Source organism: Mixophyes fleayi, chromosome 4, assembly GCF_038048845.1.
Source record: "Mixophyes fleayi isolate aMixFle1 chromosome 4, aMixFle1.hap1, whole genome shotgun sequence".
Lineage (NCBI taxonomy): Eukaryota > Metazoa > Chordata > Amphibia > Anura > Limnodynastidae > Mixophyes > Mixophyes fleayi.
The window spans coordinates 23426321-23443752 of record NC_134405.1 but is presented as its reverse complement, the minus strand read 5'-3'; the positions used below and the strand labels follow the sequence as shown (position 1 = coordinate 23443752).

The 17432-nt window shown below is 40.0% G+C and overlaps 1 protein-coding gene across 1 annotated transcript; it reads left to right on the top strand.

The window, feature by feature from the left end:
• Positions 1 to 12618, top strand: LOC142150572 (extracellular calcium-sensing receptor-like). Its single transcript, XM_075205771.1, has 6 exons — positions 1 to 71; positions 3457 to 3748; positions 5383 to 6210; positions 7659 to 7886; positions 9801 to 9918; positions 11708 to 12618. The coding sequence occupies exons 1-6, from the start codon at positions 1 to 3 to the stop codon at positions 12616 to 12618; spliced, it is 2448 nt and encodes an 815-aa protein (XP_075061872.1).
• The last annotated feature ends 4814 nt before the right edge of the window (positions 12619 to 17432 follow it).

Here is a 17432-nt window from a genome sequence, read left to right as displayed (position 1 = left end):
ATGGATAGAAATCCAGAACTCAAGGATCCAGGAACAAAGGTGACTGTGGTTCTCTTAGCTAGAGGCATAAGGTAAAGGGTGTGTGTTAAACCCACCTGGAATTTGCTTAAAGTCTATTTTTATCTGGTGTATTATGTAAAAATAAAAGTACAGTTGTACTTGATAACTGCTTTGTCTCGGTGATTGGGGAACTATAAGAAGGTATTATATATACTTCCTTGGTACAGTAAGGTACCCCTGGGTGCTCAACTATTGTAATGTGGGTACAGTGGGGCCAAGTAAACCTGGTTATATTCACAGTAATGTTAGATGTCAATTATTATGATCATGTGTAATCTGCAGTAGTTTATTGTAGATCTTCCATTCACCTATTGCACTGGACCACAAGTTTCCAAAATTGCTTTGCCCATATAGTCTACAGCCTGCATATAATAAAGCAAAAGTAGTTGATTATCTCTCTTAAGTCCAAGCAGTCATGAGTAAGTGAAACTCAAACCCACTTGGGTGACCATTAAGTTACATCCTCCCTGGTCTACAGGAATGTTTGAGGCTTGGGTTCTGGGAGATCACATGTAAGACATACTTTAGATTTCACTTTAATATAAAAAACTACACCTAGTATTTCATATTCAGGTTTCCCAAGAAATCCTGTATTCTAACATTTCACAATGTGGGATCTTAATTATCACTATTCATTGTGTGATTTCTCTGCACTGTTTTAATACTAAAGAATCAGGTTTCTGATTCTCAATACTGGCTGGTTCTATAATATGTTCTCGATAGATACTCTAATAAATGACTATGTTTTAAACTAAAATTATACACACTAGTTATAATACAGGCATTGATTCGACTTAAGATTTACATTGTCTCCATAGCAACTATACATATATATAAATACAATACACACTGCGCACACAAGTCTACCTGACAAAATTAAGGAAAATAAAATCTACAGCAGTGTGTACAGCCAAGAAGTCCCATCGGACAATATTGTGGGGTTGATTATCCACCAGGGAAACAACAATCCTAACGAGATTTGGCAAAGGGAACATATCGTCAAGAGGGAAGACTAATTTTGTTTTAACACTTGCATATTGATAAAGAATGGATGCAGTCAGGTGTTCTCTATTAAGTCAGAATGTAAATGGTCACTGTCATAATTACACTGTAAATGACATGTTATTGTGGCTTTATAAATAGGAAAGCAAAGTGTGAGTAAGAGAGATGGATGTGGTGTGATGCTGGAAGCTTGTTACAGACTTCTCTGCCCCTTACTTTTATATATAACATATGTCACTGCAACTATCTTGACATACATTAATCTCTACCATGCCTGTAATTACTTTCTAGGTCTAGCGATAACAAATTATCAGTTCCTGCACTGATCTCTCATACCTACACTTTTTAAAACTGTTCTGGAAATATGCATTCCAGCACCGAGTTCCAACATTTCTCTAGCGCACAAAATACCCAATCAATTTTTTTCCAACCCAGAATCCTCTTCTGTTATAACCCACTGACACAACAGAGTTGACACGTTCGTTGTCCCACTGCTATTTATTGATTTAACAAATACAGTTTGGAATAGCTAAGCTAAAGTGGGACCCAAAGAATTTGTAGCTAGTACCTATGAAAAATGGCCTATTTAGCAACGAAACTCAATTTCCGCGACTTTGCTTATTTCTATAGGCTTCTGGACATGGCAAGATTTTAAGTCAATGCATTAATGTACTATTTAAAATGCTAAAATTGTACAATCATCTCTGCTATTCTAGTACTTACACCAACAGGTTACTCTACTGTGAACCAAACTCCGCTTTGTCACTAAATATTAATCCCCCACTGCACCCACATCTGCTATTCCTGTGCTCGCTCTACACATTTTACTAAACAATTGCTGCTCTGAAACCCCTTGCACAAAAACCTCAGAGGGCTACTCTTTGTCATTACACCAACTACTGCACTGACATAAAAGAAAAAATCCAATGGTAATGGATAAATCTAAACTTTGAATACATTATTTTTTACAAAACATCTCCATCTTTTCCTGATCATTGACAATGGAACCTGGAGGAGAGAAATGACTTTGCTGGACATACATGTCACATACGTGCTCATCTCATGAAAGCAAGATGGTGAATTTATCTACATTAGTATGGATACTTGTCCTGTGCTCTTTCATTCCAGCTTTCTATTCCAATAAACACACTGATCCAATATGTAGATTGGATGCCTCAGACCTTAAGGGGATAAGGCTACCAGGAGATGTAATGATAGGTCTTGTCTTCCCACTTCACTTAGACAAGGTTTACCAACAAGTCTCCTTTACTGAAAGACCACCCAAGACCTCATGTACAACGTAAGTAATATGTATTTATGCAGCACTTCTGCAGTATAAGTTAGGAAATCCCTCACTACAGATGTTTCTCCTTTCTATAGCTAGAGCTTCTAGCAGTGGTGGATTAATCTGTTCTTTTATAGATGGGCATAGCTTTTACATGACATGTCTTAATACTTTGGTGACTAATAATATTTCTACAAGTCTAGTGAAATCTTCATTCACAAAAGCTGTGGTTACCAAAAGTCTGTATGTTTTTGTGGTGTTATTTACTGAAATGTTTTGGTCAAGGGTGGAATTTATCAAACCAAATCTCTAGATAATTCAACATTTTGTAATTGATACGATATACACTTAAAATTTAACACTGACTATACATCACACAGGACATGTATCATACAAATATAGAAAACAAAAATATAACCAGCTGTTAATACATCTAATACTTATCACTCATCTATTTACCAATTCTAACAGTGTCTTTGTATCTTTATCCTGCAACCATACCTTTACTACTGTGGAGATTTTGGTTCAAAGAAGGAAAAAAATATAATTTGCAAATTAAAACATCTTGGGCCTGATTCGTTAAGGAAAGTAAAGCAAAAAAAGGAGTATCTTTGCACCTTGGCAAAACCATGTTGTATTAGAGGGGGTTACATTTAAAATATGATGGCAGATTTATAGCTGGGGGAGGGCATGTCCTAGATCAACTTTAAATTTCAGTGTAAAAATAAAGCTATCAAGTATTTGTGTAATACATGAAAAAAAAGTCAGTATTTAACTTATGTGCACAATAATAAACTCATTAACACCCCTTGCATTGTAACATGGTTTTGTCCAGCAGAAAACGTACTAATTTTTTTGTTTTTCTTTCCTTAATGAATCAGGTCCAAGTGTGTATTGTAGTTGAACTTAATGAATAGTATTAAATAAACATAGCACATAAAGTGATGTTGTTTTTTATATATCATGAACTGGAGCTACATAACACTAAACACCCAATTATGAAATGTTTAGTAAACTAAGTCCCATGATTATGTTACAGTATATTGTAAGGGATTGTGCAAATTCTTTCAATTCAACTGTTTGTTTTTAACCACATTTTGGTCATGAAGATTCGACATTGAAAATTATCAGATGCTTCAGGCTACATTGTTCTCTCTGGAAGAGATCAACAATAATCACAACATCTTACCTAACATTACCCTGGGGCTCCATGCATATGATTCATGTGATGTGCTTCATCTGGACTTAAAGGGCTCATTACAAGTGCTTACTGGACTCAACACAGCCATCCCAAACTACAGATGTCTTCCAGATATTCCTCTAGCTGCAGTTCTTGGTGCCTCTATCTCAACACACTCTATAAGCATTGCTCAAATTCTGGGACTCAGCAGACTTCCTCAGGTAAAACCAACATTGCATTTCAACAGTAAAACAGCCCAGCACCATGTGAGTCACCCCTTGTAATTCTGAAAGCCAGTTTCTATACTGTCGTGTGTTGATAAATGTGATTTCAGATAGATGCATACTTGCTAACCTTACGTTGGCTGGGTCCAGGAGATTCTGGAGGGCAGGAGGGGGTGTATGGGTGGAAGGGACGGGGCTTCATGATTTGCGTCATTTTGCCCCTCCCCCCGGTGACGTAATGCCTGTTTTGGGTCATTTAACACTGTAAAAAGACCCCAAACAAGCATTACATCACTGGGGGCAGGGCCAAATTGGCATGAATCGCTAAGCCACGCCCCCTATGTCTGTAAATTCCAGGTCTAATTTTATTGAATTGGGCAGCTGGGCCAGATGCAGGAGAATTGCCAGCTCCATCGGGAGTCTGTGAGATTAACCTGAATTTAGGGAGTCTCCCGGACATTCCGGGAGAGTTGGCAAGTATGGATAAATGTACAGAACGATGACCCCCAAATCCTATTTAGCTGTACTAGTGCTGTTCAGTGCAGGGCTGTGTAAAAAGAGGAAACTAAACTAGAGGCAAGAGGCACCCACACTTAGTAAAAATTCAAGGGTCGCTAGATAGCCGGCCAAATGCTCTGGTTAGCCAAATCTTGAGAAATATACTCATCTTTAGCTCTAAACTGTCAGATTTAGGTTAGTGACATAACAGTGCAGAGGAGCCAGACAGATTATTTTGGCAATCAGAGGAAACAGATTGAAGCAAAGCATCCGCCATAAATCGACCAGTTAGAGACAATAGTTGCAACATTGTTTTGCTTGATTTATATTGCTTTCTTGTTTACTTTTCACGTTATTAGAAAGTCTGCTAAAACTGGAAAAGGTAATGCCAATTAAAGGGATTGCCCATTTTTGGACAACTCCCCACATTTTGACCTATTCTTCATTTAAGAAAGAAGGGATTCCTCCCTTCAACACTCCTCCCATTTACACAACCTTGAACCTCGACTTACTTTCTTCTAAAGCGTAGGATGACTCCATTTGTCATCTTCAACAGATGTGAATGTATTGGCATGCAGCAGCTCCCAGCTGTTGGTGACTTGAAGGAGGGAGATTCCAGGGGTGTCAAAAAGTTTAAATCACCTACCACTTTGCCCTTATGTAATATACAGCATAGTAGTGTCCAATTACACAGATATTATTATGGCAAATTTTGAAAAATCATAGAAAACCTGAGATAGAATAATAAAAAAAAATCAGAACTTTAAAACACATGTATTGATACTGATTAAAAGGTCACAGGGATCTATATACTAAACTACATAGAACCCTATTGCTCCCTTTTTGACCCAGAGTGGCAACAAAACTGAACAGAGCTGAAAAAGGATTTCAATATAACCATTTGTGCCAACCCTCTCTCTGTCTAATTACTCCATTGGTCTCGACCCATGCTCAACGACTATGCAAACTGGTCATCATAAGTCCAGCAGAAAGTGTGAGAGTAGTCTATATTAGTCTTGATACATAGACCCCTAAATATATGTGTTTAAATGTTTGTGTTTAATTTATATTTAAAGCTTATACATGGTATAGGTGTGATTTCATTTAAGTTTCATATAGTTCTTTATCAACAGATCAGTTATTATTCAACAAGTTCTCTTCTCAGTGATCGGACACAATTCCCATCCTTCTTCAGGACTGTGCCTAGTGATGCATTCCAGTCCCATGGACTTGCTCGACTTATACTACATTTTCGTTGGTCTTGGGTGGGGCTGTTGGCAGCAGACAATGACTATGGACAACTGGGAATACAACTGGTCAGACAAGAGATAGTCAGGGCTGGAGCCTGTGTGGAGTTCAGTGAGAGCATTCAAATGAGTCAACCAAACCGTAATGCTCCACACATAGTAAAAGTGATTAAGAGGTCAACAGCCAAAGTTGTGGTGGTTTTTTGCAATACTATTGATTTGATCCCTGTTCTAAATGAATGGTTGAGACAGAATGTCTCCAAAAAAATATTAATTGCCAGTGAATCATGGTCCACAGACAACCTTTTTTCTACTGGGAAATTTTCTAAGCTTCTATCTGGCACCATTGGATTAGCCTTTACAGGTGGTACAGTTCCTGGGTTTAAAATGTTCCTCAAAAACATATCCCTTTCTCTGTCCTTTGGAGCAGATTGGACAAAGCTATTTTGGGAACAAATGTTTAACTGCACGTTTTTCTATGACAAAGACTTATCTTCTTTAGAGACTTCAGCAAAACAGTGCACAGGAACAGAAAAACTAGAGCCTGTCCAAAATATCATTAATGACATGTCAGGCTTAAGGTCCTCATATAATGTTTACGCTGCAGTCAATGTGGTGGCCAAAGCTATGGAAGATCTTAGAAACTGTCATAATGAAAATGGTCCGTTGTCTCTTTCAAGTTGTGCAGATATACGGAGGTTTAAGCCATGGCAGGTAATAGTACATTTTAGTATTGAATTAACATTTTATTTTAGATAAACACTTTGGAAACAAACTGTACTTTTTCAAATAAAATATTATTGATTATCAAGCATGTTTCAAGCCAGCATGACACAGCGCGACTTCATGACGTCATTTACATAGGCGACGCAGTTAATGGCGCTCTTAATGGAGTAATGTAAGTATGCGGCCATGTACAATGTAGAACCCTTTGCAAACTACATTGTACATGGCACTGGTATATTGTACTGGCATTGTACTGGTACTGGTATATTGAGGTGTACACCAATCTTCTTTTTCCCCCCAAAATTGCCAGTACCAGCTTAGGCTGGCAGCACTAGGGCTGGTTAAGCTTTTTTTTTTAGGGAGACACACTTTCTTTGAAATTTTATTTATATTTTTTTTTTTAACAAAATTAAATGATGATCAGCGCTGAAATTACAAAAGGGAGGACATAGCCTCCAAAAAATACGCCTTCTAAAGGTGTATCTGTGATTTCTCCCCCCTCAGCATAGTACGTAAGGAGCGTTAACACACCCTTACTGTACTTTCACTACTACCTTCCCTGTTCCAACTCTCTAAGCGTAGAGTAAACTGAGACATAACCCTTTGAATTGCGCATGTGAAATTGTGAAAATCGCTTTTTGCACTTATGAAAAGGACTCAAGTCCAACTCTAAATGATCGTCATCACCATTTATTTATATAGCGCCACTAATTCCGCAGCGCTGTACAGAGAACTCACTCACATCAGTCCCTGCCCCATTGGGGCTTACAGTCTAAATTCTCTAACACACAGACACACACACACACACACACACACACAGACTGACTAGGGTCAATTTGTTAGCAGCCAATTAACCTACCAGTATGTTTTTAGAGTGTGGGAGAAAACCACACAAACACGGGGAGAACATACAAAGTCCTCACAGATAAGGCCATGGTCGGGAATTGAACTCATGACCCAGTGCTGTAAGGCAGAAGTTCTAATCACTTAGCCACCAATTATATAGACTTTTCACATTGTATCAGAAGCAAGGATATCTTAAAACCTAGTAATCTATTTCAATATTGCTCTTTGTTTCAGCTTGAAAAATATTACAGGCTGATTTGAACAGTTTTTCTTACCTCCTGTGACAAATCTAGAAAGAGGAGTGTATACAGCATACTGTTCTGAGATGCAGCAATGCAGAGGTGTCTGCAGGGGAAGGGAACCGTTTTGGAGATGGCCGTGTCCCCTGAAGTAATGATGCTATGCTCACTTTACTAAGTGGGCATGCCCATGTCCAGAGTTGGAAGTCTTAAATATTGACATGATACAGTTTGATTTGAAACTGCAATCTCAGAAAGTTTGGTGATTTAGCAGCATGAAGCTGATATTTCCGGGATGGTCTCCTCTAACTCAGTCTTCTTTTTCCAAATTTAATATGTCCCACATCACAGCTCCTGCGCTATATGAAGAAAGTGAGAGTCAGACTGAGCAGTGGGAGAGAATTTTATTTTAATGAGTATGGAGATCCACCTGCAGTCTATGACATTGTGAGCTGGCGATTGAGCCCAGAAGGAACCATGCAACAGGTTATGGTTGGCCGTTATGACACGTTGTCTTCTCCTGATGAAGTTTTCACTATCAACACAAGCGCCATCTCCTGGCCTATAGAAGATCATCAGGTGTGACCAGACAAATATAACATGACCGGTACTTTCATATAAAAGAAAATAAAAATGAAATATTAGGTACTTTCATTAAAGTTCATGGACTTTTTCTTAAAATATTGCTGATGACATTATTTATTCCAATATTTATTATAAGATACCATTCCTATGTAGAGAACGTATACATGTTAGATGAAGGATCGTTGTGCTTTCTTCATTATTATTTTTAGCTAGTTTAGGGTGTTCTACATTGTAAATTCTGCAGCCTGATTGTGAACTAATTGCAGTACAGTGATGTAACAAGTGTATTTCATGTTTCTTAATTCAACCTGTTCAGTTCTCTTTACCATATAGCATGTTTCTATTGGCACTCTGACCTATGTAATAATAGTATTACGACACTCAATAGTGCCATATGCAATAAAGACAGCTCTGGTGTCCCCTCTTTTCTAATTCATTTAAGCCATAATTGAGGCTAAAGGAAAAAAATTAAAAGATTAAATGAATGAAGGGGGTGGTCCTAATGTTTTTGTAAGCAGAATATGGAGGCCAGAAAAACCTAGACCCATCCCACTTCTACTGGACAGTTCCAAAGACCAGAAAGTGGCTTTTCACATTCAAATGTGCATGGTTACAAATAGACAATTGTGCAACTAATGAAGCAGTGTCGGTCTGATTTTTTTGAAATTCAAAAGTGAGCCTTTGTATGTTGGGATTGGCAATAAACTTTCAGATAAATATGGCAATGTCCAGTGAGCATCTTCTAAATTTTTGTGTGAGCAATCCCAGCTGTTTTGACTTTCGAGAAAAGGCAAAACTGTACATTTTACTTCCTCTAAAAACATATCAGAGATTTATCTTTTCCCCTCAAGTTCCATTTTAGGCTGCAGTGATTACACCTTGTAGGCTGATACAACTGCCAAGGAATTTTGTATGTTAATATTAGTTAGGCTTCAATCATGCTTTGCAGAGTTTATGCTCTCGCAGCATATACGTGAATAATTAACTATTTTTAAGTACTGTTATGGAAGATTGATCCTTAAGTAAAAATTATTTTGCATAATAATTATACACTTAAGAGAAAAAACTTTCTTCAAAAAGTAATATTCACCCTAAGGACATCTCACCACCTTGTATTGGTCTGGTTGTCATTATCACGCACTGGAAGTGTTCCATAACAGGCACTGGTGGAGTTGAGCAACTGCATAATATTCAAACTGTAGTCAATGGGGGATGGACACTTAAGCTGCACTTGCCCAAATGAAGTGTGTTGTTCAGTACACATCCTCTGTTGACAATTGTTTAAACTTCACAAGGTGGCTCCATTCCTTTAGCTTCTGCCAGGCTCACAGCATGGTGGCATCTGTTTCATCCCCAGCAATGATCATAAAGGGAATAACCAAGTCTGAGTGGAGATCTCCCCCACCGCTGTGGACTGCGCACAGGGGTAAGGTTTCCTTAGAGAGAAAGATATCCTTGAGGAGGCTTTTTTGGTGAGGAAACTCCTTCTTATTGTGTGCCCAAGATAAACACTAGCCCATCTGAGCACCACTTATGCCAATGTGGAGCCCTTCCATTCAAACCGTATTTTTATTTTGTTTGCTATACTTACCATATTTACCATATTGTAATTGTGGGTATATTAAATATATGCTATGCGTACATTAAAAGCAACAAGACAATATCATTAAAAATCATTCACAAGGAAATATAGAGAAGACCTAGACAAATGGTTTAAAATTGATCGACTATCATAATTCAGGTCCATTGCTGACCCTATTTTTAATTTCCAGTTTAACTTCTTCCATCTTGAATGAGAAATTACCATTTCCATAATTAGACAAACCGAAACCCAACAATGCGGAGACGTCTGTTCTTTCTTAACTCTGGTCGTTGCTAACTGAACCAGATTTACAATTTTTATTTTAGATATTGGTCTGCAGCGAGAGTTGTCCTCCAGGCTTCAGGAAAGCTGCTATAACAGGGCAACCCATCTGCTGCTTTGAATGTGTTCCATGTCCACCAGGAGAGATCTCCAACCAGACAGGTAAATGAGATTCATTGTATGGTATTTGAGAGAAAAGTTCTTCATCCTCACATTGTTAAACCAAAAGGAGGTCCTTCATGTAGACCAATGGAATAAACCATCTACCCCTAAGGTTTGATGGGCTTTCTAGATAATGCCACAATAACTATATCCCAGATATGGTTATTGAAGGATAACAGTGATTGAGGCAATGTGTAACTGGCACTTAACTGCACCATTCAACTATACCTAGTGCTCCATCTGTATGATACTTGGGTATCCATTGTTTCCTTATTATCCTGAATTACTGCAATAAATAAGGCAATGATCCCTTTTTGGGACATGGCCAGAGCTATCATAGTCATAGCCAAAAAAATCATAGCCTTATGGGTGCTGATTATCAGGGGGACATGTCAGGAACTTTGGGAGAACACTATGCAAAATATTAAGAGGCAAGTGCTCTTCTAACAGTGCAAAGAGTGAGTGACTGACAAGCTTGCAGACATGGTCTGCAGTATTTGATGAGTGACTGACAAGCTTGCAGACATGGTCTGCAGTATTTGATGAGTGACTGACAAGCTGGTAGACATGGTCTGCAGTATTTGATGAGTGACTGACAAGCTGGTAGACATGGTCTGCAGTATTTGATGAGTGACTGACAAGCTTGCAGACATGGTCTGCAGTATTTGATGAGTGACTGACAAGCTTGCAGACATGGTCTGCAGTATTTGATGAGTGACTGACAACTTGCAGACATGGTCTGCAGTATTTGATGAGTGACTGACAAGCTTGCATACATGGTCTGCAGTATTTGATGAGTGACTGACAAGCTTGCATACATGGTCTGTAGTATTTGATGAGTGACTGACAAGCTTGCAGACATGGTCTGTAGTATTTGATGAGTGACTGAGAAGCTTTCACATACAATGACAGAAGCAATGATGTCTTGTATTAGAGAGAGGAGATAATAATTTACTTTGCTCCAAGTTAATGTAGAACAATGAATTTTATAATCATGGTTCATATGAAAATGAACATTAACATTTTGTGGTTTAGTGGTCTTTAAAAAATTGTGTCTATTCAAGGAGAAAAATATAAATTAGCATCAAACTCATTGTTTCCAGTTTTTGAAAACACATGATCCCTGATTCCAAGGGCAGATGTCATCTCCCTGATATTACATATATAATATTGTTTCCTGTCATTGTGTTATTAACAATTGCTAATTACTATAAAAGCATCTGTTTTAATTAGTCTAGTGACAACAGGTCTAAATATTCCTATTATTATTATTATTTTTATAATTATTATTATTTTGTAATGTGCATTTAATATTTATTGTTTAAAAATATATTAATTAGTGCTATTATAGTGCTATTAGAAAAAGAGACTAATGGGTTTTGCAACATTATTTCCACACTAGGGTTCATATATGTTTCTCTTTTCCTAGGACAATCTAAACTATTTTAATTTTTAAAATTATGGGAGCTATTTACCAAACAGTAATAATAATAATAATAATAATAATAATAATAATAATAATAATAATAAAAAATCCCTGTAAGGCTTTCTGAAAGGCTTAAAGTGACAGATAAGGAGATAAAGGGATTTCCCTGGTATATTGGACTATTTTCAGACTATACTGTTATGAGTTTATTGAAATCCCAAGTAATATGCAGAAGAATATAGAAGTATTCTAGTGACCTCTGGTGGTTGTTTAAGTACAATGCATTACATTGTTTCTTCAGTACATAAGAAATATGTAAAAAAAAAACAAAAAAAACATTTTTGTCCTTTAAATGCTTTTCAGACTCCCTTATTTGCTTGAAATGTCCATGGGATCAGTGGCCAAATTCTGAAAAATGCATATGTCTCCCAAAAACCATAGAGTACCTCTCCCATGAAGATTCCCTGGGAAGAACCATTACCGCCATCAGTCTTATGTCCTCTTTTGTTCCAGTTTTCATTCTGAAGCAATTTATATGTCATAAAAATACCCCTTTAGTTAAAGCTAGCAATTACTTTGTAAGTTGTCTTCTTTTGGTATCACTTTCGTTGTGCTTTCTCTGCCCTTTGGTTTTCATTGGTTATCCCCAATCCCAGAACTGTCTCTTACGTCACGCTGCATTTGGCATGGTGTTTGCGCTCTGCATCTCTTGCATCTTGGCCAAGACCATCACAGTGATACTTGCTTTTATAGCCACAATGCCAGATAGCAATCTCAGGAAATGGACAAATTCAAAGTTCTCCTATATGGTCATTTTAATATGTTCTTTCTTACAACTGGTTTTGTGTATAGCATGGCTTACTTTTGCTCCTCCATTCCCGCAATACAACACACAATCAAAACCAGAACTGATCATTGCTGAGTGTAATGAGGGATCGCCTATTGCCTTCTGGACCATGCTAGGTTATCTGTTTCTTCTGGCCACCATTAGTTTCATTGTTGCCTTCCTGGCTCGTAGACTTCCTGACAGCTACAATGAGGCCCAGTTTATTACGTTCAGCATGTTGGCCTTCCTCAGTGTCTGGGTGTCTTTTATCCCAGCCTCCCTCAGTGCTCAGGGAAAGTACACTGTGGCCATGGAAATATTTGCCATCTTGACATCCAGTTGGGCCTTGGTAATCTGTATGTTTTTCCCAAAATGCTTTGTCATATTATTCAGACCTGACGTGAACACCAGAGACTACCTCATAAGGAGCTACATTAATAAGAAGTAGTTCTTATACCTTGAAATATTTTTGCTTCTGTTATGTATGATGTTAGTTTTGATGCTAATGTATCCCATAGATTGTAAGCTTGCGAGCAGGGCCTTCTCAACTCTTTGTCTGTTTTACCTAGTTTGTTTATTAGTTTATTCTGTTTGTCCCCAATTGTAAAGCTATATAGTTATAATAAAATATTGACTCCAGATTGTAAAATCCATAATAAAATTTACCATAAAAGGATTGGTAGAAAAATGTGGATGTTTCGAACCTCACATCAACTCAGTGAGCTAACTATCAACTGAAATGTGTGTCATGATGACATGATAATACTGATGCAAAATGCACAAATTTGACAACGTTGCAGGATGACCCCACGCTTCACTTGCAATACAGGTGGTTTAGTTCTCTGTATTCTCCATATGAAAAGCTGCCAGTACTTCCTGTCCACTAGATACTGTAGAAATTGCCCACCAAGGCCAATGACTTCTCTGTTTTTGTTTATACCTAATCCACACTGGATACATAGCAATGTGGTTGAAAAAGACATATACTGTAAGTAAAGAACAACCTCATGTTAGCACTTCTGCCTCACAACACTAGGCTCATGAGTTAAATTCCTGACCATGACCTCATCTATGTGGAGTTTGTATGTTCTCCCTGTGTTTGCGTGGGTTTCCTCCGGGTGCTCTGGTTTCCTCCCACACCCAAAAAACATACTGGTAGGTTAATTGGCTGCTATCCAAATTGACCCTATAATTATTATTATTATTATCCTTTATTTGTTTGGCGCCACAAGATTTCCGCAGAGCCGCACACCATACAAACAGTACACTATACAGGGTGAAACAGCACAAAACAATAAACAAAAATACCAGTACTTCAGAAACTCCAAGCAGGTTAAAGCAATAAACATGGAGCAGAAGAACAGGTAGGGAGACAGGAGGGAAGAGGGCCCTGCTCATTTGAGCTTACATCCTAAGGGAGGGAAAACAGAAAGAAACAAGGGGAGCCAGATGAGGCAAGGGAGAGAGCGAGTGGAGGAGGTGAAGGGGTTATATGGATGGTTGGTAGGCTTTAAGGAAGAGGTGTGTTTTCAGTGCACGTTTGAAGGAGCACAGAGTAGGAGAGAGACGGATGGAACAAGGGAGGTCATTCCAGTGAAGGGGGGCTGCATGGGAAAAGTCCTGGATTCTGGAGTGGGAAGAGGTGATAAGAGTGGAGGAGAGGTGGCGATCATTGGCTGAGCGCAGGGAGCGAGCAGGAGTGTGAATGGAGGGGAGTTTAGAGATATAGGGGGCAGTAGAGTGGGAGAGAGCCTTGTAAGTGGTGGTGAGGAGTTTTAAAAGGATCCTGTAGGGGAAGGGGAGCCAGTGTAAGGCGAGGCAGATGAGGAGCAGCGTGAGAGGAAGATGAGTCTAGCGGCCGCGTTGAGTACAGAGCGGAGGGGGGAGAGATGGGAGTGGGGGAGGCCGGTGAGGAGGAGGTTGCAGTAATCCAGGCGGGAGATGATGAGTGCGTGTATGATGGTCTTGGTGGCATCCTGAGAGAGAAAGGGACGGATGCGGGCAATGTTGCGTAGTTGGAAGCGACAGGCTTGGGCATGTGAATGAATGTGGGGGGCGAAAGAGAGAGAGGAGTCAAGGGTGACCCCCAGGCAGCAGAGTTGGGTGACAAAGGTGATGGTGGTGTTGTTGACAACAATAGAGAGGTCGTGGTGGGAAGGGAGTCTGGACGGAGGAAAGACAATGAGTTCCGTTTTCGAGATATTGATTTTGAGAAAGCGCGCGGACATCGAGGAGGAGATGGCAGTGAGGCAGTCAGACACGCGAGAGAGGATGGCGGAAGAAAGGTCAGGAGAAGAGATGTAGAGTTGAATGTCTTCAGCATACAGGTCATACTGAAGATCGAAGGAGGAGATGAGAGCACCAAGGGAGTAAGTGTAAAGCGAAAAGAGTAGAGGGCCAAGAACAGAGCCCTGCGAGACACCAACAGGGAGAGGGTAGGGGGGGAGGAAGAGCCGGATGTGATACAGAGAAGGAGCGGTTAGCGAGGTAAGAGGTGAACCAGGTATGGACAGATCCAGAGAGGCCAAGAGAGAGAAGAGTTTGCAGCAGGAGGGGGTGGTCCACAGTGTTAAAGGCTGTGGACAGGTCGAGGAGGATAAGAAGGGAGAAGTGACCCTTCGATTTGGCCGATAGGAGGTCATTAGTAACCTTGGCCAGGGCAGTTTCGGTGGAGTGGAGAGGATGGTAGCCGGATTGGAGGGGGTCCAGGAGGGAAAAGTCGGAGAGGTGACTGGCGAGGCGGCTGCAGACAATCCGCTCAAGTAATTTGGAGGCAAAGGGGAGGAGTGAGATAGGGCGATAATTAGCAAGAGAGGTGGGGTCAAAATTGGGTTTTTTAAGGATAGGAGAGATAAGGGCGTGTTTAAAGGAGGAGGGGACTACACCGGAGGAGAGAGATAAGTTGAAGAGGTGTGTGAGGTAGGAGCAGACAGTGGGAGAAAGAGAGCGAAGAAGGTGGGAGGGGATGGGATCAAGTGGACAGGTAGAGGGAGGAGAGGAGAGGATAAGGGAGCGAACTTCTTCCCCAGTTGTGGGTCGAAAGGAGCTCCAGATTTGGTTGTTGGAGGGAGGTGAGGCGATGAGGGTGGCGGGAGAGGGGGAGGAGGAGGTGTTTAGTCAGATGGCCTCAATTTTGGAGGAGAAAAAGGTGGCAAAGTCAGTAGCAGAGAGGAGAGCGGGACAGGAGGGGGGAGAGAGGAGAGAGTTGAAGGTGGTGAAGAGGCAGCAGGGGTTGGAGGACTGAGAAGAAATGAGGGACTTGAAAAAGGATTGTTTAGCAAGGGAGAGGGCGGAGCAGAAAGAGGAGAGGATGAATTTATAGTGAAGGAAGTCAGCCAAGGAACGAGATTTCCTCCAGAGGCGTTCAGCAGTGTGAGAGCACCTTTGGAGGAAGCGGGTAAGTTTGGAGTGCCAGGGTTGAGGAATGAGGCGGCGACGGCGGATAGCGGAGGCCGGGGCGACAGCATCCAGGGCAGTGGAGAGGGAGACGTTGTAGAGAGAGGACGCCTGGTCAGGGCAGGCCAGGGAGGGGAGGGTTGATAGGAGAGACTCAAGAGAGTAGGAGAAGGAGGTAGGGTCAATAGCATCAAGGTTGCGCCTAGTTAGGGTGGCTTTAGGCGAGGGGGGAGTAGGGGAGGACAGAGTGAAGGAGAGGAGATGGTGGTCAGAGAGTGGGAATGGAGAGTTACAGAACTGTTACCATGACTAGTTTAGCAAAACTAACTATCATAGCTGAAATCAGCAGGTCAGGTTATTGGTTTACTGTCTGCAATTTGAGAAACATATCAGAGCAACATTTTCTAAACTGGTTCAGGAAATATTCTCCAGGCTCCTAATTTAATCGCAAAATGTTGCATGTTTCACTGGTGATACTTAATCGTTCCCACTCCTACCCCAACTACACCATACAGTAGAATTGGTTGACTATGATTGTCACAGATTTACTCATGGGTTGTAAATAATATGGAATGCAAAATTGTAAGTACAGTGTTGAATAAGAATTTGCATAATGGTGAAGCAAAGCAGAATTCAAAGACTGAATCAGCAAAACTCTTCTACTCTGTGTCACTATTTTTTAAATGACCATAGTGACAAATGTTGGACCTAAAGCCTTTGTAATAGGACTATAATGTTGCCATGACTAGTGTAGCAAAGCTAATTATCATAGCTGAATTAAGAAGGTCAGGATATTGGTTTACTGCCTGCAATTTGGGAGATATATCCGAGCAACATTTTCTAAACTGGTACATGAAATATTCCCCAGGTTCCTAATTTAGTCGCAAAATATTACATGTTTTACTGGTGGTAATCAATCGTTTCCGCTCCTACCACAACTACACCGTACAGTAAAATTAGTTGACCATGATTATCACACATTTATTCATGGATAATAAATTATATGAAATGCAAAATTATAAATACAGTGTTGAATAGGAATTTGTAGAATGGTGAAGCAAAGTTGGAATTCAGAGACTGAATCAACAAAACTTTTCTCCTCTGTGAAATGACCTGTTAAGCCATAAAACATGATACAAGCAAAAAAATATTGAAGCTTCATTCATCTCAAAACTAACAGTGAAATGCTCGAATTGAAGTTTCAGATCACTAAATCAGCTACATTTTCAAAACTGTTCAGTTAAATAATTACTTTATGGATCTGGCTTCAGAATTCCACATGGTTTCAAAGCATTATTCAGCCATAAATATTCTGCACAGATGTGGCCCTATGAATTTTCTTCTGCCCTAAATTTCCCTATAATGCTTGTGCCGCGCAAGTTCAGAAATAATTGATTGTGTTAAGGTTCCATCTCTATCTATATATATAAAAAAAGAAGTTTGTTTGTTTGTAGGCGAATATCTATGACACCCCTGCAATGACTCAGATAAAACCAAAGCGAGGTGATCTAGTTGGATTCCAAGCAGATATTAAGGGGTTTAGGGACCTCCCATTGGTGTACACTGGCCAGAACTTTGACCTGCGGAACCTGTTCTAAGCCGTCCACTGGATGAATTTGGACGAAAATTTCAAAAGACTTTTAACAATGGATCAAAGAAGACATTCTTGGGGGTGTAGGTCTCAGTCGGACCTCCCGTTGGAGTACTTTGGCCAGAACTTTGACCCGGGGAGCCTGTTTTGTGACCTTCACTGGATGGATTTGGTTTGTTTGCATTAAGACATGCCTGCACGTATTGGAATGAAACCAATGCAATGGGGTCTAGTTGGATCCTGCCCAGGTTTTAAAGGGGTGAGGGTCCCGTCAG

Excerpts from the sequence above, each read along its gene's own strand:
- LOC142150572 (XM_075205771.1), top strand. The coding sequence starts at position 1 with ATGGATAGAAATCCAGAACTCAAGGATCCAGGAACAAAGGTGACTGTG. Across the intron at positions 3,749-5,382 it reads GACTCAGCAGACTTCCTCAG|ATCAGTTATTATTCAACAAG; the intron begins GTAAAACCAACA and ends CTTTATCAACAG. Across the intron at positions 6,211-7,658 it reads GGAGGTTTAAGCCATGGCAG|CTCCTGCGCTATATGAAGAA; the intron begins GTAATAGTACAT and ends CCCACATCACAG.